We start from the raw sequence: 23,756 nt of genomic DNA, 5'->3' as shown, positions 1-23,756 counted from the left end.
CCTTTCTCTCCCCATCTATTTCCATCTTACTCTGATTCACTCTCTGCTTTTAGGTCTTGTTCCTTTTAATCTTCTTCCTTATAAGGCTGCTTAAGCCATTTACTGCACCTGGTCTTGACCCCCTTTGTAAACGTCATAGGGGCTTTCCTTCTGGAGAGAAAGTCAGTCCATAGCGTTTAATAATGCTTCTATAAAGTGCTATGGAAAGTTTTACTTTGTAAAAGTTTGCAACATGGAAAATGTAGTGTACTTAGTTAAAGTGGTGCCACAGAGAAAGCATGCCAGTCCTGTGCAAAGATCTCAGGCTTTGAAATTCCTTTGTGCATGAGGCTTTCTATGTGTAAAATAGGCTTACATGTGCAAACGTATGCACTTCCTTCCGTGATCTCCCACCACTGAGATTGATTGGACTGGAGAGGGAGGGGAGAGAATAGAGGTTAGGCATTGTTTTGAGGGATGGCTGTGGAAATAATTGGGTACGAGTCATTTGGCAAGATGTTCTAGGTGTGTTATTTGGTAGATGATTGGAGGGGTTTGGTTGGGCTTATGATTGGAGGGGATGTCTAGAAAGGAAATGACTGTGTGAGTGGGTCAATCAAACATCTTGCATATGGGATTTGCTTAATGGGGGGCACAGAGCCATTTAAAGTAACAATTAGGGTAGGAATTAGTCAAGGAAAGTTAGAAGTAATCTAAATAAGAAAAGCTTCATTTGTGGGAGATAACGTCTCTCAAATTTGATTGAGTTTTGGAGGAGGTGACCAACAGGATTGATGAGGGCAGGATGGTGGATATTATGTACGTGGACTTTATGTTTGACAAGGTCCAGCATGGTAGGCTGGACAAGAAGGTTAGAATACATGGGATCCAGTGTGAAATAGCAAATTGGACACACAATTGGTTGTGGTAGTAGAGGGTTGCTTTTCAGATCAGAAACCTGTAATCAGTGATGTCCCGCAGGGATCAGTGCTGGGAACTTTATTATTCATGATGTATATTAATGATTTGGAACAGAAGGTAGGCATGATTGTTTGCCGATGACACCAAAATCGGTAGTCTAGTGGACAGTGAAGAAGGTTGTCTAAAGGTTACAACAGAACCTAGATCAACTTAGAAAGTGGGCAACGGAATGGTTGTTGGAATTTAACTCAGACAAGTGTGAAGTGATGCATTTTAGGAAGTTAAATCAAGACAGGACATGCACAGTGAATAGCAGGGCCCTGGGGAACGTTATTGAACAGCGAGACTTAATGCATAGTTCCCTCAAAGTGTCAACACAGGTAGACAGAATATTGAAGAAGGTATATGGTATGCTTGCCTTCATTGAATCCAAGAGTTGGAATGTCATGTTAGAGCTGTACAAGACATTGGTGAGATTGTACCTGGAATATTGTGTGCAGTTCTATTTTCAATACTGTAGGAAGGATGTAATTAAGCAAAAGGTGGTGCAGTAAATGATTCACAAGAATGTTGCCAGGACTGGAGGGCTTAAGTTACAAGGAAAAACTGGATAGTCTGGGACTGTTTTCCCTGGAGCACAGGAGGCTGGGGGATTACCTTGTAGATGTTTATAAAATTATGATGGGTATAGATAGGGTAGATCATCACAATCACTTTCCCAGGATAGGGTAGTCTAAAACTGGAGGCCATAGGTATAAGCTGAGAGGGGAAAGATTTAAAGGGGATCTGAGGGGGACATTTTTAACACAAAGGTTGGTGGGTGTATGGAAGGTGCTGCAAGAGGAGGTGGTAGAGGCAAGTACAATTACAACATTAAAGAGACATTTGGACATGTACATGGATAGGAAAGGTTTGGAGGGAAATGAGCCAAACATGAAGAAATGGGATTAGTGTAGATAGACTGCAAAGTCAGCGTGTGTAAGTTACGCTGAATGGCCAGTTTCCATGCAGTATAACTTTGGACCTATGAATAGGTGCCTCAGGCTCTCTGGCAATGGCCTAAATAGGGCTGGGCCATTTTGATGACTTTCAAAAAGGTGATACATGGAGGATCCAGATTGAAAATCTGGAAATGGTGTGCCAGAGCATTTGATTTAAACAAAAAGTCCACATGTGGTTCATGAAAATGTGCTTCTTGGTAGAGTTCTTATCCAATACATTAATTCAAATTGTTTTTTGTTGTTATTTGACATGGTATCACGTGGAAGGAATTCACCAATGAGCAGATGTTTGTAGATTAAAAAGAATTGCCTCAGTATCTCCCTTTCTATCTCCAATTCAATTACTTGTTTGCTCCCATCACATCATTTCCATCATAACCTCTTCCCCTTCAACTTTTTATCACTGATTCCTCCAATCTGTGGCATGCCCCCTCCTCGAAACTCTTCCTCCATTACAGACAGCAACTTCCCTTTACTGTGTTATTACTCAGTTCAGCCTTAATTCTCCCCTCATACTTTAATTCTTTTCAGGGTGAATGTCTAACACCAGAAATTTGAAATGAAAATCAAAACTGCAGATGCTGGAAATCTGAAATAAAACTGAAATTGCTGGAACTACTTAACATGTCAACATCTGCAAAGATGATCCTTCATTGGAATTGGAATAATGAGGAAACCTGTATTCTATATTGCAGAAAGGAGGAGGGGTGGAAAGAATAAAATGAATATCTGTGATAGAGTGGAGACCAAGGTTGTCCATTTGACACAGTGCTGTCACTGCTGTCTCGTTAATAGATGAATGAAGGCAATAAAAGAATGGAAGGCAATAAAAGAATGAAAGTCAACAGAGCGTGCTGGAACTGTGAGGAGCAGGACACAGCAGTTGCTGGAAATCTGAAACAGAAGGGAGTGTGAGAAATACCCAACAGATCAGGTGGCATCTGTGGAGAGAAAAAACTGAGTTAGGGTGGATGATCTTGTATCGTAACTGGCCAAACAGGAGAAACTGGTGATCCATAATTGTTGAATTCAATAATGAGTCCTGAGGGTCAAACATAAGGTGGTGTTCTTCAACCTTATGTTGACCTTTGAACAGTATAGGAGTCAAACACAGAATTCAGAGTGGGAGTGGGATGGAGAATTAAAATGACTGGCGATTGGAAGCTCAGGTCAGCATAGTGGGCTGAATAAAGGTGTTTTGCAAGGCTATCGAGGCGTTTGTTTTCTCTGTCACAAAGGAGACCACATTGTGAACACCAAATATAGTACACTAGATTAAACAAAGTCCAAGTGAATTTCTACTTCATGTGGAATGAGTGTTTTGGGCCATGAATACGGGAAGATATGAAGTAACAGGGCAACTGTGCATGTCCTGCAGTTGCACAGAAAATTGCTGTGAGAAGGAAAGTGGCTAATGGAGATAGAAGAGTGAACTAGAAATCCCAAAATAGTTTGTCCTTCAAGATGAGGAAACATTCGCTTTGTCTTTTTCTATATTTGTGCCTCATGCATGGATATACAAACATTCCTTTTTTTTAACTAAAAGAAGCTCAGTTTAGCAGTAATTTTCATAATTATTCCATCAATTAAAATTAGCAATTTATGGCAAAAAGATTTCTTACAAATTGCTGAATGGTTTGTTCTGCTCCTTCATTAGCCTCGATAAAACTGAACAAATAATTATCTCCCCATGAGGTCTTCCATTAAAGTTCTTTATGGGTCATGGATTTGCTAGCTTTGATCTTAAATCAAATTTATTTTATTTTAGATGCCTCAAATACTTGGGCCAAGTATATATTAATTGTCCTGACATTATATAAACTTTGATGCCCTACATTTTCAGAATGTATAGTTGTTTCTGCACTCATAAATGTAACTTAGATTTCTTAATCTGTTACTTTCTTTATGAGTAAGGTGAGACAAGTAAAAGCTGCATTCTTTGGAGAAAAAGATGCATTTGGATCTATCTTTTTGAAACTTATATACCGTTGTTTTCTCCTCCATCTAATTTCTGACTCTGTTTTAGGCTAATTGATAGAGATTGATTTCAATGAATATTATACCTTGCTGTAAGTAAGTTGTTAGAATGGGTATTAGATTAATTATGTTTTCATCTCGTTTCTACAGTTTTTGATGATGCTACCCACTGATTCTGTACTTTATGCATCAGGAATCTTGTTATATTTTGCATACAAAGCTGGTGGTTACTCCTTCCTTCCCCAGGTTCATTACACTAATTCTCAAAAGCAACTGGTTTATATTACCTTGCTTGTTCTTCATATTTTCTTACCATTCCTAACTCTCTCTGCCTTCTCTTTATTTTCAAAGTTAAAAACTCTAATTCAGCCTGTTTCCCTATTTTGTTCTCTTTTCCTTGTCTATTTTGTTCTTTCAATTAGGCAACATATTTGGTTCCAGATGTAATATTGACACTCTGTCCACTGAGTATTTTCATGTTCCATTAACCTGTACAGTTAACTTACAGTGCATCCATACTCTGAGCCCCTTAACAGTGCTTATTTAAAGGGATCTTGTAGTTTTGCCACTACTTGAGTTCTACTGGTAATTGTTACCATTCCTTATCTAGTTTGGTGTTTTTTAAAATTTCTTTTAGGTTTCTGAATTCAACAGGGAGTGATGAACTATGTGCTAGAGAATATTGTTTTGATTTTAAGGCTTCTACAAAGTCTGTTACTCCCAGACACAAATGCATTCAAGGGTATTCCCTTTGAAATACAACATAGCTGGGAGAATGAATAGAGGACATGCAAAGTGGAACAAACTTCCTTATTTTTTTCAAGATCTGGGCATTGTGGCAAGGTTAGCATTTATTGCACATAATTGTTCATTTAGAAGCTGTTGGCTGGCCACCTACAACTAAATAACTTGCTTGGCTACCTTAGGGAGAATTAAGAGTTATCTACATTGTTGGGTCTGGAATTGCACATAGACCAGACTGGGTAAGGTTAGCAGATTTCTTTTGCTGAAGGACGCGAGTGAACTAAATGGGATTTTGTGATTAAACTACTGGGTTTTGTGGTCATTATTACTGAGACTTGTTCCATATTATTAACTGAATTTAAATTCTGCAGTTGTCATGGTGGGTTTCGACCTCTGGTCTCTGGATATTTAGTCCAATCCTCTGGGTTAGAAGTCCAGTAAATTAACCACTGGGCCACAACTTTATCAAAGCTGCTAAAAGACGACGAGGAAAGGAGAAAGGAATCTCTGTTGGTGGCTGTGTTTGGCCAGGATTTTGAAGGGAGCAATCCTCTTATCTGAACATTATGAGAGACGTATTTGCTTCACAGAGGATAGTCTCAGTGAAGAATATCACCTGTCGCAACTTCAGTTGTAACCTCGGACCTGTATTCTAGTAACTGTCGAGGTTAATAACCGTGACCATCAACTGTCAGGATCTCTCCTGGTAGAATGCTGCAGATATTTTCAACGTCTTCTAGACTGCCATCCACTATTGCAATACAGAAGTCAGTGACAGTATCTACTGAAACCTATTTGAGGTACAATATCAAAACAAAGATGGACTACTGGTTAAAGAGTGTGACCTAATTTTGACATGGTTCTTGCCTTTGGTGCATCTGCCCCATTCAATCAGACAAAAAGTTATGGAGCTGATTGTGGGTATGTTGAAGCAATTCCACTGGCTATACTGCTGTGGAGGAGCCCTATGGTATTCCTCGGAGCAGAGTTCCAGATTTGTAAAGGTCCCTTATATTCTGCACAGCATTTACATCCTGAGGTCTCAACCCTCGTGATCAGATATAGTCTACAATTTTGAGGGAGGAAGAGGAGAGAAAGAAGGAAGAGGAGGGGAGGCAGCAACTTAGATGGCTGTCTTCTGACAATAACATGTCAATCTGCAATACAGTAAATGCCATCCCTACTCTACATTCACCAATAATCCCACCTGTCTGGTTGTGAACCATCAGTTTCCTCTTGTCACAAAGTAAAAATAAAAAAAAATAAATATTTCAAGACAAGCTTGTAAATCAAAATGTCAAAATCCATAGAAATACCAACTTCACTCCTAGTGTCTGAGTTCCACATGCCTTTATTTGACCTAGTGCTCTAGAAATGCATTATGTCCCTCCCTCTCTTTAAGAGTCTACTGCACAGTTGGTGGAAGGCTGCTGACTGTCAGTGGACAGTGGAAGCCTTTGGAAGATGATCTTGAACAACTCTGTGCCTAGAAGGTATAACCTCAGCTACACATCTCCACCATGAGTGATAGTTGTAGCTAGGAGGCAACAGCAAAGGCAAGGTAGGGCTGGTCACTTAATGATTATGCTGTCATTATGAGGGAGGTTGTCAGATTCCTGCTCCCCTGTGCTGGCACCTTGTCAATCCTAGTGAAGGACTTCCTGTGAGCTTTTTTTGATCTTTGCTCTTCTTAGGCAGTCCCTCAGTACTGAGGACGACTTCTCCCATTACAGTAAGTGTAAGTTGCCTGTGCATGATTTCTCTAAATATGGGTTGGCAGTTGTACATTAGCTACCACCCAATCTTGACAGATCGAGGTCCTGGTCCATTGGCAAGGGATTCAAGATGACGGAGACCAGGTTTCGGGCCTTACACATGCATCTGTGGGCAGATGCAGCCACCTACCTACATTCAGTTATACATCAACAAAAACAGAGGACCACTAGTATCTACAGCCACAATGGCAATAAGTTGGGCTTGCAACAGATGCCATTACTATTCTCTGCAGCACCCAGAAACTTGGTAATGCCACAGTGGAAGCTGACATGTTGATTGTGGAATGCTGCAGAATCATTAGATCCACAAGTTAGCTCATAGAGGTGCCCATCACATCCATGGTAGAAAGAAAAGGCTCAGTGTTCAGTGTATTGATGCTGAACATGGGAGTTGTAGTACCAAATTCCTTTCCAAAATTTGAGCTGACCCAAGAGAGATGCAGTCATTTGGAAGAGATGTTAAACTGTTCCCTTAGGTGGCCATTTTGAAAAGAATTGTGAGATCATTCCAGATGACCTCACTAAGATTTATCCCTTGCCTAACATCACATTTTATATGACAATTACTATGTTATTGTTTTCTGATCAGGTCCAGGCTGATTTCTGACATCAGGGATCTGAACCAGGTAAGTCTGGGGCAATTGGATCTGGTTACTAAGTGCCAGCACCATGCTCCACCCTGCAAAATCTACTTGTTACCATTTTAACTTGCTGCTTATTCTTCTACCATTGCTTCATTGTTGCAGTTTTGGCATTCTGAAAGGGGAAAGAAGCACAGCTGGAGGCTGTGGTTTGGGTAGATTCAAAGTTGAATGCTTTGCAATATACAGCATGTAACTCAGAAGCAATTGTGTGATGAAGGACAAGTTGGATGTTTGATTGAGGATCAAGTAGAAGGATGCCATTGTCTTCAAAGTTTTCTGGCCTTGTGTCTTCATAATACCCTCATCAATGGTGGCATCTCTGTGGAGTAAGGTGAATCAGCTGCACCTTTCACCTGTCAGTTTGTTTGCTGCTGCCAATGATTGTTTTTCATCTTGTCCTTCAAGAGCGAGAGAAGTAGATTAATGCATATTGCACCTTAGCATGTGTGGTTGTGAATAGATTTCAGTGCTTGCATGCTGTGAGATAAGGCATGTAGCAATCCGAAGTGTGGGAAGGTGGGACAAAGCATTTGAAGTTGGAACCAGGTCCTCATTGTTAGAGATTGCAGGTAGGTGATTGGGATGTGTTGCATTGAACAGTGTTTGTCACCAGCAGCCTTGTCATCTGATGATGTGTTCATGGGACATGACTTATACCAGGTCATCAAACATATTGCAGCATTATATCCATTCTTCAAGTTTGGCTCTTGACATTGCCAGCCAGTAATTTACCCACGTTGGCTCTTTATCATACACCTGGCTCCTTGAAATAACATCTCTCCTAATTTCCATGTCCTTCAGCAAGGCTTTCAATGCATTATATGAAAACCATGAAATGTGCAGTTTCTTGTGTTAAAGCATTCTTTAATGTCTTCAGGTCTGAATGAGTTCTAACACTTGTTGCACCACCTTGTAAGAGTTGCAGGCTGTCCTTAAAAAGTGAAAGATAATTTTAAATGATGCAATTCACCAAAAAAATTAGGCCCCTGGCTAAGTTGGTATGCCAGTGAATAGAATAGTTAGTGTTGAGTGCTTGTAAAATTCAAGTAAATGAGCAAGCAGCATAAAGTTGATTATAATCAAGCAGAAATTGTTACAGAACAGCTTCAAAAAGCTCATTGCATCAGTTTTAAACTAATCATAAATATTCTCTTTATAGCTTTGGGAAATGTTGCAGGGCAGAAATTACTGGAAGATAAAAGACATCTATCACTTTTGTCCACTTGAATAATATTGACACATCTTGGAAAATTATAAAAGTGAAATACTGCAGTTATGGTAAATCTTGAAATATTTAGCATATCAGGCAGCTTCTGCAGAAAGAGAAGCATACAATGTTTCAGCACGTCTTTTCGTCAGAACTAGGAAAAGTTCAAAATGAAAGAAGTTGGTAAAGGTATTTCTGAAGGTGGTTAAATGGTGAAGACAAATAAAATCTGAAAGAGCAGAATAGAGGAAAAAAATCCTTTTCAGGTCTCCCTATAATACATAGCCTTCTTTCAGCTGACGTCATCTGGACTCGTCTGTCCATCTATTCTCCACACCAGCGCACACCTTCCCTTTTGTTCTTCCTTTTCTCATTACCCCTAGTTTTCTCTGCATCTTTTAAAACTTGTCTAATTTATAAGTTATCCAAGTTCTGATAAAGGGTCATTGACCTGTCCAAGACCACAATTAAGAGAATATTAAACACACAAACTTAAAATGTAGCGATTGTATAACATATATTGTTGAAACCCCATCTTGGATTTTAGAAATATTAGTTACTGACTGTGGCTGAATAATTTGTAGATTTTTTTTTATAGTGATTTGAATGATATTTGGCAACTAGATTGTGTAATAGTGCAACATACTTCTGTATGTCCATTTTTTAAATATGCCATATTAAATTATGATATTATGTGTTCATTCATTATACTGGCCATATTTCTTGTTGGGGAAAAATGTCTTATGAGACTCATGACAAACAAAGTCTGAAATGTTTCATAAATCAGTACATATATACACACTACAAAGCAAAATTGTATGTGGAAATCGCTACAACAAGATCCTGGTGCCAATATAAGTACATACAATCATTTACAACTGTTTTACCAGTAAGGAGTTTCACTAATATATGCAGAGCAATTGAAAGGCATCACTTGTAGTCAATAAAACAAATTAATAACAATAAACACTTGTAAACTAAAATTCTTCATATATATTTTTCATGAAATAGCAAATGTGTCAAATATAATTCATTATTTTACTGCAGAGTTACACATTTATGAATCAGGAACAATTGCAAATTATAATAGGAAGAATGGATCCCAGCCAGTCAAAGGAGGTGAGTGTGGCATTATTTGATGTCCATTATTATTATGGATGTCAATATTTCGTGAGTGATTTTCTGTTGCACTGACAGTTGAAGAGTAGACTAAGCAAATTAATGTTCACTTGGCTTCAGTAAATAAAATATAATTGATAAGGAGGCTGTCTTCTAGGTGAAATTACTATATTTTCAGATTGAATCAACCACTATTCATGCAGCATTTCAGTTGTTCAAATTCATGCTCTGCTGCTCTTGGAGACCTAAACATTAATATTAAATATTAAAGTTGATTCAATTCACCTTCATGCCAGAAATCGATTGACTTCAAGTTTTCTTTTTAAGGTTCGACGGGATGCCTTGCACACTCTCTGCTGTGCTCCTCCGTCTGATGTATTGAACTGTGAATACTGGGGAACTCTCTGCAAATACCTCGCAGCAGCTCTTTCAGATCCAGACTCTACACTGAGTGTAATGTTTAAACTAAATACTTCGAATTTACTAAACACTAGAAGTTACTATTAGGTTGGGGAATGCTGTAAGATTTTCTTAAGTTAACTCTTTGCATTTACTGATCAATTACTCTTTTTTTGTTGTCTATTTTAGAAAAATTAGTTAGAATCTATTAGGGCTACAGTCATTTTGCTAAAGTAGTTTAAGTATCACAAACTAGTATTTTAAGAAATTTAGGTGTTAAAGTAAACTGGATTTGTGCAAATAGTTATAAATGTGTGGCATCATGATTAGAGGCATTTTTTTTTGAAACTTTCCTTCTGCTGTCTTGTGGTAGCAGGATGGAGGGTGGAAACCATTGCATGGCAGAGAGACTGGTTAGAGGTTGTGTTCCATGTATGTCTCCAGTACATAGTCAAATGGCATGGCAATAAGGTTTCTGAGATGAGGGTGTAGCAGGCTACAATATAACATTAAAAGTAAAATACTGGAAACACTCAGCAGGTCAGGCAGCATCTATGGAAAGGGAAACAGAGTTAACATTTCGGGTTTCATCAGAACCGGGGAAATAAGAAAACAAATTAGTTTTGAGTTGCAGAAAGGATGGGGAAGTATGGGTGAAACAAAGAGGATATTTCTGATACGAGAAACCAGGGTTTTCTGGGTGATCCAATGTTTATAGAGCCATCTGATTAACAGATTAATGAGAGCAGTTAGAGAGAGAAAACAAATAAAAGGAGATGTTAAGTTGTGAAAAGCTTGATAGCTTTTGAAACGCTGAGTTACACATGTACATCTCCAGCCTTCACATTTTGGTTTCAGATCTGCATTTCACAGCTTTAACATTTCTTTTTTTTGCTTTCTCTCTTTTGTGTCTCTTCTCCCTCCCCTCTTCTCCCCTCCTCTGTAATTGTATTATTGTGAGCAATGCCCTATCAAAGACGGTCCCTTCATGCTACCCATTCTTCCCCTACCCTCTTTACAATTTGAAACTAATTTATTTCATTGCTTTACCAGTTCTGTTGAAGGATCTTGAGCTTGAAATATTAACTCTGTTTCCCTTTCCAAAGATAATACTTGACCTGAGTTTTTCCAACATTTTATGCTTTTCTTTTGTTCAGATCCTCAGTTGGTTGATTTTAAATTAAAAGTAGAAAATTATATAAATTTGGCAGAGTTTTTATTTTGATAATTTGAATGTGAGGAAAATTGTCTCTGTGTACCTTGTATAGTTGCTTATTATTGAGAGCAAAACTACTGTTTTTTAAGAAAATAATTTGGAGCAGCTTTTAAAGGAAATTTCCTTTTGCACCATAACTAGTTGCTTTGAAAGTGCTTTAAAACTACATGGACTAGAAACTGATTTGCACAATGCCAAAAAAAATCAACTTTACACAGACGAAAGAAAATGGCTTTCGTGTAGTATTTACCAATTCTGTGCACCTTTCTGAAGGGTTAATGCTGGTCATTAAATAACAATGGACTGACTAGAGCAAGAAATTTGTTTAGCCTAGTGTTGTTTTTCTGACATCCATCTTATCCAAATCTTGTGAAAAATAGTGTAATGCTCAAAATTTATTAATGGTGAGATTTTCAACAATATTTAATCTGAAGCACAACTGAAATAAACTTCTAGTAATGCCAAAGGCACAAACTTCTAGTAATGCCGAAGGTACAAACTGAATATTATTTAAAGGGTCAGACACAGCTCTTCTACAGTCATAGACACTACTCTCTGCTTAAAAAAAACCTTGGGTAAACTGACCCAAACAGTGATTCCAGTTGTCACAACAACAGGAGTTTTCATTAGGTTGCTGGCCAGAAATACCTGAGGAAGTCTTCAAAAAGAACTGATTTATATTCATCAGATCAGGAAAAGAAAAGGTGAGGTAGATATCACTGATGGCAAGAGGTATCTGTAGAGGCTTTAGTGCATTCTATGAGTATCTGCACTGCATCAAATGCCCTTTTAAGTGTGTTCTTAAAAGTTGTATTTCTCAAAAATTGTAGGTTGCTGTCTTTGGCAGCAGTGAGCAGCAAAGTGCCATGTGGCATATTTCAACAAAGGCAGCCTAAAAGGATGCTGAGAAGAAATTTCTGAGGATGTCCCTGATTTTGACATTGAGAGAAGTGCATGCACTTGTATTTGTTTACTATTTGAGGTAGTGCTGGCTGTATTGTTGTGTGATTCTCTAAAGGTTCAGACCAATGTGGGAATGTGCCAGTAATATAGAAAATGCCTGTTATTCCTGAAGTGAAGTGGTATTACACAAGGAAGCTAAGAGTGCTGTTTTGGACTTAGCACTGATGAATTGATTTTATTTGTTCAAAAACTTCCTTGAAAAAGTGCAGTGAAGGGGACTATTGCCACTATGATGTCAGAAAAATGATGCAGACAAATTTCTCTGCCCACATCTTTAAATTGAGAGTGTTCTCCTGTTTTACTTCAGTGCTGAAAAGTAATTTCAAGGTATTCAGTTTTACAAGGTGACTAGTATATGTATTACATGCAAAGAAAGGTCATGGAATTAAAAAAAAATGTCTTGTACTCATTTTCTTTAGGATAAAGGCCTTCGGTTCTATGCAAAAACATTTTCATCATCAACATTTAGCATTTCAAGAGAAATCTACACAAGCCTGGGTATGAATTAAAATTTGCTTGCAATTTTTTTTCGGAAAATGGATCCTTACTAAAAATAATTTGATTTTTGTGGCTAGATGAGAAGAAGCTCTCTGGTTGTAATATTTTTAAAACTTATTTTAATATGTATGCACAGCAAACTATTCAACCTGAGGTTATTCAAGTATATATTTCTTGGAGACACTCCTTGAAATCAAATGAAATCCAATAGCTAATGGAGTTAATGCAATAGCATCACTAAACTACTGTATCTTTTGAAGCCAAACTGAATTGGAAATGAACAGACTAAAAATGTTTTCATTTTTTTTAGTTCTAATTTGATTGTATACATAAGTGGATTCATTTTAGGATGTTTACTGTAATTTGTTCTTTCATTCGAAATGCAGATAATTAATTATTAGTTGAAGCTATTGCATATTGCCATGATTTGCTTTTCTCAATTTCCATAAATTAAAAACATACGTTGTTAAGGGAAGTATTAGTGACGTAGAGCTGGGAGTCACGATCACACAAGCAGAAATTGACCCTGGGCTAGATATTCAATTACACTGCACAAAACCTATGTGCACTATATGACCATTTCATCAGAAAACTACTTCACCATGGTGGAGCAAGTGGAGGAAATTGTCAAACTGTCTGACAATCAGTTCTGGATAAGCAAAAATTCTCTCCCAAGAATAATTGGGAAGTCAGAACAATTATCTTCGGCACCTGTTGTAATAAAAAAAATTCATAGACTTCAACTCCATGTGTAAGTATCTTTCTGGGAAATATCAGAGGCTGAACCAGGCTGTTTAGAACCTTGTCTTAATTACCTCTAGGATGATAACCATTGACATATCTGTGGCATTACTAAAAGCCATTTATTTTATTGCTGTAACATTGCCTGCCAATGCCACTGCCTTAACTCATCTGCAGTTGAAACCCTTATCCATGTTTTTATTACCTCCAAATTTAACTATTCTAATACACTCCTGATTGCTCTCCTCAAACATGTGGTTAACTAAAGAACCATGTAGTAACTCGCATTTCCCCAACCTCATGACCTGCCTATCTATTCCCCACCTCCTTCCCTTTATTCCATGGTCCACTGCCCTCTCATACCGGATTTGTTCTTCAGCCCTTTGCCTCTTTTATCTAACCCCTCTTAGCTTTTAACTTCCCCACCCTCCTACCTTCCCCCTCTCATCTGGACTTGCCTACCACCTGAACTCACCTATCATCTGTCTGCATGTACTCCTCCCCCTCCCCTGACCTTCTTATTCTGGCTTCTGCCCTCTTCCTTTCCAGTCCTGATGAAGGGTCTCGATCTGATATGTCTACTGTTTATTCCTCTGCATAGATGCTGCCTGACCTGCTGAGTTCCTCCAGCATTTTGTGTGTGTTGCTCCAGATTCCAGCATCTGCAGAATCTCTTATGTCTTGCATTAAATCCTGTTCACCTTTCATTTCTGTGTTCACCGACTTTCATTGGTTCGTAGTTAAGTAACATCGCCTTTTTAAAAACCTTGAACATCGTTTTCAGATCTCTTTATGGCCTCTTTCTTACCTTTTTGGTTTTACTTGCTATGACATAGGAGGAGGACTTCATGCCCATTGGATTCATGCCAACAGAGCAATCCCAACAGCCCCATTCCCCCTTGCATTATTTTCCTGTATCCCTATCACTAATTCTGTCTCGCATATCCAGTAACTCCCCTTTTGCATTTTTTTTGCTATTTTTCCTATGCTAAAGGATAACTTTCAGCAGACAATTAACTTACCAATATTTTGGAATGTGTGAGGAAAAGCACTCACTCACTGGGAGTGAGCAGACTCCATTCAGACAATTCCTGAGGTCAAGATCATACTTGGGTCCCTCAGGCTGTGAGGAACAGTACAGATTACTGTGCTACCATACCATTCTGAAATTGCTTCCATCCCTGCAACTTTTCAAGATATCTGTACTCCATTTCTGGACTCCTGTTCATTCAGATTTTAATTATTTCACCATCAATGGTCATGACTTTGACTTCCAAGGCCCTAAGCTCACAAATTATCTCTCTTCACCTCTACCTCCCTTGTTAAACATACCTCTCTGATTAGACATGGGTCATCCATTGTAGTATCTCATTATGTGACTTGGTGTCAAATTTTGTTTGATAATATGGGAAGTAGTTTGGGAATTTTACACTGTTGTAATGCCACATTGGAGGAAAGCCTGCCAATTTTCTATCCAAGCCTAGGGATGTGAAAATCTCTGCACAATGAGTAGTGGGAAGAAGAAAAGTTTGCAGTAGACATTCCAGATTGTTTTATTTAAAATAATTCTGAAGAGTCTTCACTTCAATAACTTCATTAGTGTACTAAAGAAATGTAATATATGGCAATATGTAATACTATTTGTGCATCAACTGAGTGAGTTAATGTAATGTGTTCAAAGCTACTAAACTTGTCCCTTTGTAATATCTATATAATGCTAAAAAAAAATTTGGTAGAAACAGTCCTTCTTATGAAATGATTGTCTCTCTAATAATTTGCTGGGAGGAACCTCACAATGAGACTTTTTTTAATGATCAGATATTTATATGTGCCTTCTGTTTATCTCACACTATACCAGTATAGTTTCCTTACTCTGCCATTTTGTTGTGACTTCAGCATCTTAATCATTTATAATGCTATTAATTATAATTAAGAATATTATCATATGGTCATTTTTCCCAGGCTTGTGGTTTGTTTTCACAGGAGCCACCTACTTTAATTTCATTTTGTTTTGCTTGTATCCTTTATATTTTATTTTGAGTAGATATTTGTTGTCTTTTAAATAATACTAGAATCTCGATAGTTACAATGATGTGTTACTCCAGATTCAATGATTATGTTCTTCCAGCATTGTTTTTGTTTTCTCTTCCTTCGCTTTTAGTGACTGGTAGAGCCCTAATTTTGTACGTCTTCCTTTAACAATTTAACCCTTATTCCCAGTTTCATTCCTGTGAGTATCATTTTGAACTTCCACCAGCAGCCTAAAAACAAAAAAAAACCTCAACGTGCTGTAAGGATGCAATTCCATGATTGTACTTACCAGTCATTCCCTTCACCACTGACCCCCTCCCATAATTCCAACATTTCTCTTAAGTAAGACAAATGGGGATAATGGCATGTCAGGCAGACAGACAGGTTCTGAGAACCTTTAAGTGCTCGGATCTGGATCCCCATGGTATTTTTTTTAAACAAAACCATTGAAAAAGCTGGTTCATTTCATATTATTTGGCATATCAGAGTTAAAAGGTACCTTTCATGGTGAGATTGTAGCATGCCTTACGTGGGAAGTGTCTGTTTGTTCCCTCCTGATGGATTGATATGCAAAATGGCATTGTTAGCCCTGACCTAGTATATTTATTTACCAGCCTGTTTTATAGATGGTCTGATCCAATCTAGTTTAAATTATGAAATTTTATGAGTAAGTCATGGTCACTGGGCCTAGTATGACTTCTTTTTGTTTTAGATGGTTGAATCTCACTTTCCCTCCTTTTCAATAAATAACTTAACCCCTTCAATATCCAGCTTTTCTAACAACCCCTTAAATGCATTTACACTTTCACTTCAAAGGACTTTAATAGCATTGTCTCTAACTTCTCATTCATAACTTTAAGTTTAACTAAAACTTGAAATATCACTATTTACCTACGTGAATATCATGTTTAGTTTTGATAATTTTCCTCAAATGTCAATATAAAATTGTCTTCATATTTGTGTTACACTCGTATCTGTTTTCTTGTAGCCAAGCATTTGGAGTCCTGCTTTACTTCGCAGCAAAGTTCAGTTCCCAGTCTTTCAGTTGGTGTGGATATAACAAATCCTGATATTATACAGTTACTTAAAAAGGTAACATTTGATGCAAGTTGAAGTCCTTGTATTTTACAGTAGTATTAATATCAAACTTTTTAAAATAATACATTGTTATTTTTTCACAGTTTCGCCTTCTTAATGAGTTTCAGAAAGAAGTTCCATCCTTCTGGATACGTCATCCAGAGAAGTATATTTTTAACATTATAATGATATTGTGGTTTAGAAGAAATGAGAGGCATTTTAAGTCATGACTAAAGTCTTCATTAATTTTATAAGGCTTTGTAATTAAAATTAATTATCATACTGGGTAGCAGTGTACTTAATCATATTTGAATAAAATCATACTAAAGACATTTTGACTGACTTAAAAAAATCTTGGCGTATTCTTCATGTGGAGGTTTTCTTAAAAGCAGTATTGTTTGCCTTGTCACTTTTTTTAAAAAGAATATGGGATGAATAATTTTGTATGGTGTGTATTTGTGATTCACAGCTAAGTAGTTGTAAATTTTTGATGTTCAATTTTCTGAAGGTTTATGGAGGAGATAGTGGAAAGTACTCTGTCACTGCTGTCAGCAACACATGAACAGAGTCTTAATAGCGACACCTCAGACCATGTACTGGAACCCATCTATTTCCTGGCAATGCTGGATATAAAAGCCTCCTGGTTCAAGAAATGGATGGTAAAAATAATAAGTATAAAAGATGCTTAGTGATGACAGACAGTGAACCATTAAATGAAACTAGTGGAATTAAAGTTGAATGGAATGAAATGTTGCCAAATCAGCAGAATCATGGAATTTGTACACACAATTTTCTTTTGCATCTTATTGCGTGCAAACAATTAGATTTTGATCACTGTTATTAGAACTTGGTTTGTTTACATTATTCTTCCTTATTAATAGAAACAATATCTTTAATTGCAGCTTCCTTTTTGGGTGCATTTTGATCACAGGCTTTTTTTTCTATGTCAGGGTCTTCTTTGGCAGCTTTATGCCAGCCAATTAGTTTGATGTAGGATGGGTATATGTTTGGGCTTACAGCATATTGTACGGTGAACAATGTCAAATAAGTCAGAAAATAATGGAGAAGCAAAGCTTATGGAAGAAACTAAGCAACTTCTAGTCTAAGCAGAGCATTTTCACCAGAAATGCAGGCAGTGGAGGATACGTGCTCTAATTCAGTCTCAGACACTTCTAGCAATGTAATTACCAGGATTAGTTCATATTGCAGGTCGATAATTCTTTTGCAGGATTCAAAGATGTTTGAAGTTACAGAAAATGGGAAGGAGTGCAGGGCACAATGAATCTCTGTGTTCCAGTAGAAACCAAGAAAAGCTGAATGACACATAGTGATGGTGCTGGTTGAAAGAGAGTGGTGAAGTCTTGCAGATTGCATTCTGTCTGGAGAAGATTAAATAGAGTGAGATTAATGAGAACAGAGAAGGAGAGAGAAATTGGGGGGGGAATATCCAAAAAGCAATGCAGCAACTGTGAAATACCAGCCACTGTAGAAGCAAATCATTGTAGATACTGGAACTCTGAAAAGAAAACAAGAATGCAGGAAATGCTCAGTTGGTCAAGCAGGATTTGTGGAAAAAGAAACAGAGTTAACATTTCAGATTAGTGACTTTTCATAAGAACTAACTAATTCTAATACAAACTGAAAAGACTGGTTAGTCCTGAGATTGTATAATGCACCTAGTCAGAAGATGAGATACTGTCCTTGAGTTGCCATGAGCTTTTAATAGGCTTTATTGGAACAGTCTGTGAGGCTAAGGACAGGTCAGAGAAGAAGTAGAATGGAGAATTAAAGTGATAGGCAACTGGAAGATCAGGATCACCACTGCAGACTGAATGAAGCTGTATTGGAGAGTGAAATTACAAGCATCCACAAGAATGATACTGACCTTCCAGTTGCTTGTTAGTTTAATTCTCTATCCTACTCCTACTCTGACCTCTCTGCCTTTGGCTTTTTACACTGTATTCAGCAAATCCCAGCATAAGTTCAAGGAGCAGCATTTTGTCTCCTTCCCTGGCACATTAGAGCTCTCAGGATTTGACATCAAATTGGTAAATTGATTTATTGTACCAAGGTTCAGTGAAAAACTTGTCTTGTGTACTATTCATACCATCAATTACAACAGTGCATTGAGGTAGTACAAGGTAAAACTGTAACAGAATGCAGATTAAAGTGTTAAAGATACAGAGAAAGTATGAAGCAGGTAGACAATAAGGTGCAAGGCCATAACAAGGTAGACTGTGAGGTCTAGAGTCCATTTTATCGTACTAGGGGACCATTCAATGGTCTTATAACAGCGGGGTAGAAGCTATCCTTAAGCCTGCTGGTACATGCCTTCAGGCTTTTGTATCTTCCTCCCAATGTGAAGGGGGGAAGAGGATGTCCCGGTGGGTAGGGTTTTTGATTCTGTTGGCTGCTTTACCGAGGCAGTGGAAAATGTAGACAGTCCATGGAGGGGAGGCTGGTTTTCATGATGTGCTAAGCTGTGTCCACAACCCTCTGCAGTTTCTTGAGGGTGCAGCTTTGTGGGGCACCAGTGTTAAGAACAATTGTGGCGGAGGTGCTGCTGCCTATCCTTACTGACTGCAGTCTGTTGGTCAGGAAGTCAAGGATCCAGTTGCAAAGGGAGGTATTGAGTCCCAAATCTAGGAGTTTGGAGATGAAGTTGCTTGGAACTACAGTATTATGTAGTCAATAGACAATAGTCTAACGTAGGTGTCTTTACTCTCCAGAGGTGATTGTAGGGCCAGGGAGATGGCATATATTGTAGATGTGTTTTGCTGGTAGACAAGTTGCAGTGGGTTGAGGTTGTCTGGTAGGCTGGAGTTAATGTGTGCTATCACCAGCCTCTTGAAATACTTCATGATGGTGGATGTCAGAGCCACTGGGCAATAGTCATTAAGGCATGTTACCTTCATCAAATTCAATAATTTCAGGTAGCCAACCTTTCCAGTTCATATGTGATCTTCAAGAGATCTGATGAAAGACCATGAACCTAAAATGTTAACTGTTTTTCTCTTTCCAGTCGTTGCCTGACTTAACATCCTCTCCCTGCTGGCATCACCACCACCACACATCATTCAGTCTCTCTTGGTCTCTACCCTGTTATAAATATTTCCTTGGTCCTCTCTATCCCTCTCCCTCCTCTTAAACTTAAAACTTGTTTGATTTCTAATTTTCCTCAGTTCTATGAAAGGCCATCAACTGGAAGTGTTACAATTGTTTCTTTCTTCACCTACCTGCTGGGTATTTCAAGCATTCTGTTTTTATTTCAAATTTACATCATGCACTTTTTTTTTCTTTTTGAGGTTTTCTTTACATTAGAATTGCTCAATCATTCGCACTAATTTTGAATAGCATTGTCCATATATCTATCTGACTTTAAGCTCTGTCAAGTTTTAAGGAAGTTACAACTCCATTACCACTGTAAATCTTCTTAAATGTTGCACTTCTTCCAAAGTATTCTGTGATCAATGAAGTGCTAATTTTGTAATAAATCTTTTATTATTTATCTCTTCCCAAACAGATTTGATCTGAGCAGCACAGTTAAGTGAAAACTTCAAGTGAAGTGCAAAGTGACTGCTGCTGTAATATGACTGGACCTTCGTTTTTTTCTATTTTTATTTAAAAAGCAAAACAAAATACTTTAGCATTGTTTCACTATTCACGTTGGTGATTTTATAATGCCTGGGTTTATTTCTAGAGCTGTGAACATTTATTCTGAAATACCACAATTCTCTTGCATTTGGAATAAATGCATATCTTTTTACTCCACCAGGTCTCTCATTAACCTGTCTAGTTCCCAAGCATGTTGCATTTCCTGTACTACTTGATCAGCACCTTATATACTTGAAGATTAGCTCTTCTCCACTGCCTTAATGATTTAGATTCTTCTTCACTGCTTCATTAACCCTCCAAGAAAGATAATTTGCTATTAGTTGAGATTAATTGAAGAAGAACCCATGTGTGTTTCTCCCCACTGCCAATCTTCTCTGCTTTTTTAAAGAAAAATCATACTCCATTGTGAAGCCTGACTTAAGGCTGTTCATTCTCCACCAGCTATTATCCTTGCTTAAACACTTGGGAGGCTTAAGAGTACTTGGGATTCTGGCCACAGAAAAGATAGGTTGTACTATTCACAACTCACCTTTTTCCTGTACCACCACTTCTTCCCTCGGGTAATGATTTATTTCATGGTGCTGTAGCGGCTAGCTACGCACTACGAAATGAAGACACAGAGTCGCTGGTTTGAAATCCGAAGTCGAATGAACGACGGGCGTGGTGCGCCTTTAATATCCGAAAACTTCCCGTGCTACATTTCCCACGCTGACGTCACGCGCGGGTCACCTGACCTTCCCGCGCGCGGGCTTTCCCAGCCCGACGATGGGGAAGAAGGAGGGCCTGCGCCACCTTGGATCGGGGCCTCCGACGACGTTTGCGATGACAGTAGCTGGTTTGATGCAGGTGTGGTGAGTCACTACATAACCCCCCCCCCCCCCCCCCCCCCCCCCGAGCCAGTGATACCGTCGCGAAAACCAGAATTAAATAAACTATGACTTGGGTGGCCTGCCCCTGCGTCGCGCTCGTTGGACCACCACGGGTTGGTTCAAGTCTAAATGAGCTGGCTTCAGCTAGTCAATTGTAAAAACCTCCTTGCACTCCCCCAAAGTACATCTGCCCGGGCAGCCACCTTCCAGGGGTCGCTGAAGTCGGCATCCGTCAGGAGCAGGTGGATGTCATCAGGCAACTGCTCCAGGAAGGCCTGCTCAAACATCAGGCAGGGTTTGTGGCCATCTGCCAGGGCCAACATCTCGTTCATGAGCGCGGAGGGGGGGTCTGTCACAATCCATCGAGGTGGAGGAGGCGGGAGGCCTGTTTGCGTTGGGAAAGGCCGAAAGTCTCGAGAAGGAGGGCCTTGAACTTATCGTACTTCTCCTCCTCCGGGGGCGCCTGAATGAAGTCCTCGACCTGGGCTGCAGTGTCTTGGTCGAGGGTGCTCACCACATAGTAGTACTTGGTGTCGTCCCTGGTGATCTGGTGAATCTGGAACTGGGCCTCAGCATGGTCGAACCAGACGTGAGGCCTGAGTGTCCAGAAGGTGGGCAGTTTAAGGGCTACTGCCTGTACCTCTTGTTGTGCAGACATCGTGGGTCCAAAAACGTTTGGGCCTGTCGGGGTCACCAATGTAGCGGCTAGCTACACACTACGAAATGAAGACACAGAGTTGCTGGTTTGAAATCCGAAGTCGAATGAACGACAGGGGCGCGGTGCACCTTTTGATATCCGAAAACTTCCCGCACTACAGTTCCCGCGCTGACGTCACGCACGGGCTTTCCCAGCCTGACGATGGGGAAGAAGGAGGGCCCCGGGCCATCTTGGATCGGGGCCTCCGACAACGTTCGCGATGTCGGTAGCCGGTTCGATGCCGGTGCGGTGAGTCACTACAGTGCCATAATTCTGCTCGTGATTTCTTTTGTGAGTCACCATCCTTTCTCTTAAATCTCTGTTACTGTATACCTGTTAGACAAATTCCAGGAGCTTTGTATGGTGTTATCACTCAACCTGTTCTTGAAATAAATGGTCACCCAGTTCCTGAATCTGCTTTTTCCTATACAGAGGTCACCTGCTGTATTGGGTGTTTCTATAGCTTGAGTCAATCAGAATAACTTTTTTGTACACAGAATGTGGACATTGCTGGCAACACTGGCATTTATTGTCCATCCCTAATTGCATTTACAAATCAACCATGCTGGTAGATCTGGGATACATGTATGCTTTACTAGTTCATGTCCCCAGTGACCCTCACCAACTTTTACAGATGCACCACAGACAGCATCCTATCTGGATGCATCACAGCTTGGAACAGCAACTGATCTGCCCAAGACCGCAAGAAATTACAGAGAGTTTTGAATGCAGCCCAGTCTATTATGAAAACCAGCCTCCTCTCTATTGATTCTGTCTGTACTTCCCACTGCCTTGGGAAAGCAGCCTTCATAATCAAGGATTCTTCCCAGCCCAGTCATTCTCTCTTCCCTTCCATCGGGCAGAAGGTACTAAAGCTTGAGGACACGTACGGCCAGGCTCAAGGACAGCTTCTATCCCGCTGTTATAAGACTCTTGAATGGACCTTTTGTATGATAAAGGTGAGCTCCTGATCTCCCAATCTACCTCATCAAGGCCCTTGCACCATACTTGTCTACCTACACTGCACTTTCTCTGTAGCTGTAACACTATATCTGCATTCTGTTATTGTTTTCCTTTTGTACTATCTCAATGTACTTATGTATGGAATGATCTGTCTGGATGACATGCAAACAAAAGCTTTTCTCTGTATCTTGTGACAATAATAAACTGGTTACCAATTACCAGATGGCAGATTTCCTTCTCGGAAGGGCATTAGCAAACCTGTTTTGTTTTTACAAGTGACTGGTAGTTTCATGTTTTCTATTACTGAGCCTTTTCTTAACTTACAGATTTTATATTTAGATTCCCTAGATTCCATGATGGATTCAAACTTGTATCTTGGGATCTGAACTCTGGCTGCTCGTCTAGTAACTTACCCAGTATGCTACTGCACTCCTAACCACCTAGGTTTATATAATGACTTAAGGTTGAAAATTGATCCAACATACCTCAGAAGCAAATGGGCACATCAAGGAAAGACAGATTAATTAGGAAGGTGATATAAGCTTAGTCAAAGTGCTGAACTTTAAGAATAGTCTTAAAGGAAGTGAAGGAGATGCAGAAGTTTAAAGAAGGCATTTTTTTCAGTTAATATCAAGAAAGACTGACAGTAACTTTGGGCTGATTGGATGTATTATTTTCCAGATGGATGCTTTCAGGTTCTCGTGCCACTTTTTTCCTCTTCTCTTCATGTAGCCATACCACCTTTCATTTCCACTTTATTAAGGCATTTTGTCACTTCATCCTAAACCCTCTTCCAACCCATTTCTCCTTCCTCCCTACTCAATTGCCACTGTTTTAGCAATGCCAAGAAGGAAAACAAGTTAAGGGTTTAGGTCAAGAATAGGAGCCAAAATGCAAGTTGGCAATTTAGATTAGAGGTTGGCAACTACTTTGCACGTTTCCTAGACCTCTTAAAGCCCAGCGGCTGAAGAGAGACAAAAGCTAAATTGGAAGAGGGCAAGTTCCAGATTAGATTTCCCAATCCCCTGTTGCCCCTTCCCTGAATTCATGGATTGGATTTCCTGTCATCGTGAATTAGGCCCACCTGTTCTGAAATATTTTCCAGGTGACTTGAAACCAATTTAAGACATGGAACCTATCAGAGACAAAAGCTTTTGGGGAAAAATAACAGATTTTAAGTTTTTCCCATGGAAATCTCTGCACGCTACTTCCAAGCACCACCCACCCTTCCTGCAGCCCCACTGAGATGACCTTTGCTTATCGTGTTAGACCCTTACGTTGGTTGCGGTTATATTCAAAACTTGGGGTATATGGCATTTG

At 39.2% G+C, this 23,756-nt stretch overlaps 1 protein-coding gene across 3 annotated transcripts in view; it reads left to right on the top strand.

Annotated features, from left to right (window-relative positions):
- tbc1d32 (TBC1 domain family, member 32) overlaps positions 1 to 23,756 on the top strand; it is a 173,442-nt gene that overhangs the window by 17,757 nt on the left and 131,929 nt on the right. For all 3 annotated transcript variants that reach the window (XM_052024592.1, XM_052024591.1, XM_052024593.1), the window contains exons 6-11: positions 9,296 to 9,367; positions 9,695 to 9,820; positions 12,365 to 12,443; positions 16,204 to 16,307; positions 16,397 to 16,458; positions 16,801 to 16,951. In XM_052024592.1, coding sequence (XP_051880552.1) covers positions 9,296 to 9,367; positions 9,695 to 9,820; positions 12,365 to 12,443; positions 16,204 to 16,307; positions 16,397 to 16,458; positions 16,801 to 16,951 — 594 coding nt within the window. The remainder of the gene's footprint in view (positions 1 to 9,295; positions 9,368 to 9,694; positions 9,821 to 12,364; positions 12,444 to 16,203; positions 16,308 to 16,396; positions 16,459 to 16,800; positions 16,952 to 23,756) is intronic.

This window comes from Pristis pectinata, chromosome 10 (assembly GCF_009764475.1).
Source record: "Pristis pectinata isolate sPriPec2 chromosome 10, sPriPec2.1.pri, whole genome shotgun sequence".
NCBI classification, from domain to species: Eukaryota; Metazoa; Chordata; class Chondrichthyes; order Rhinopristiformes; family Pristidae; genus Pristis; species Pristis pectinata.
Note: the sequence above shows the minus strand (reverse complement) of the source record. Positions and strands in the feature narration are given on the sequence as shown.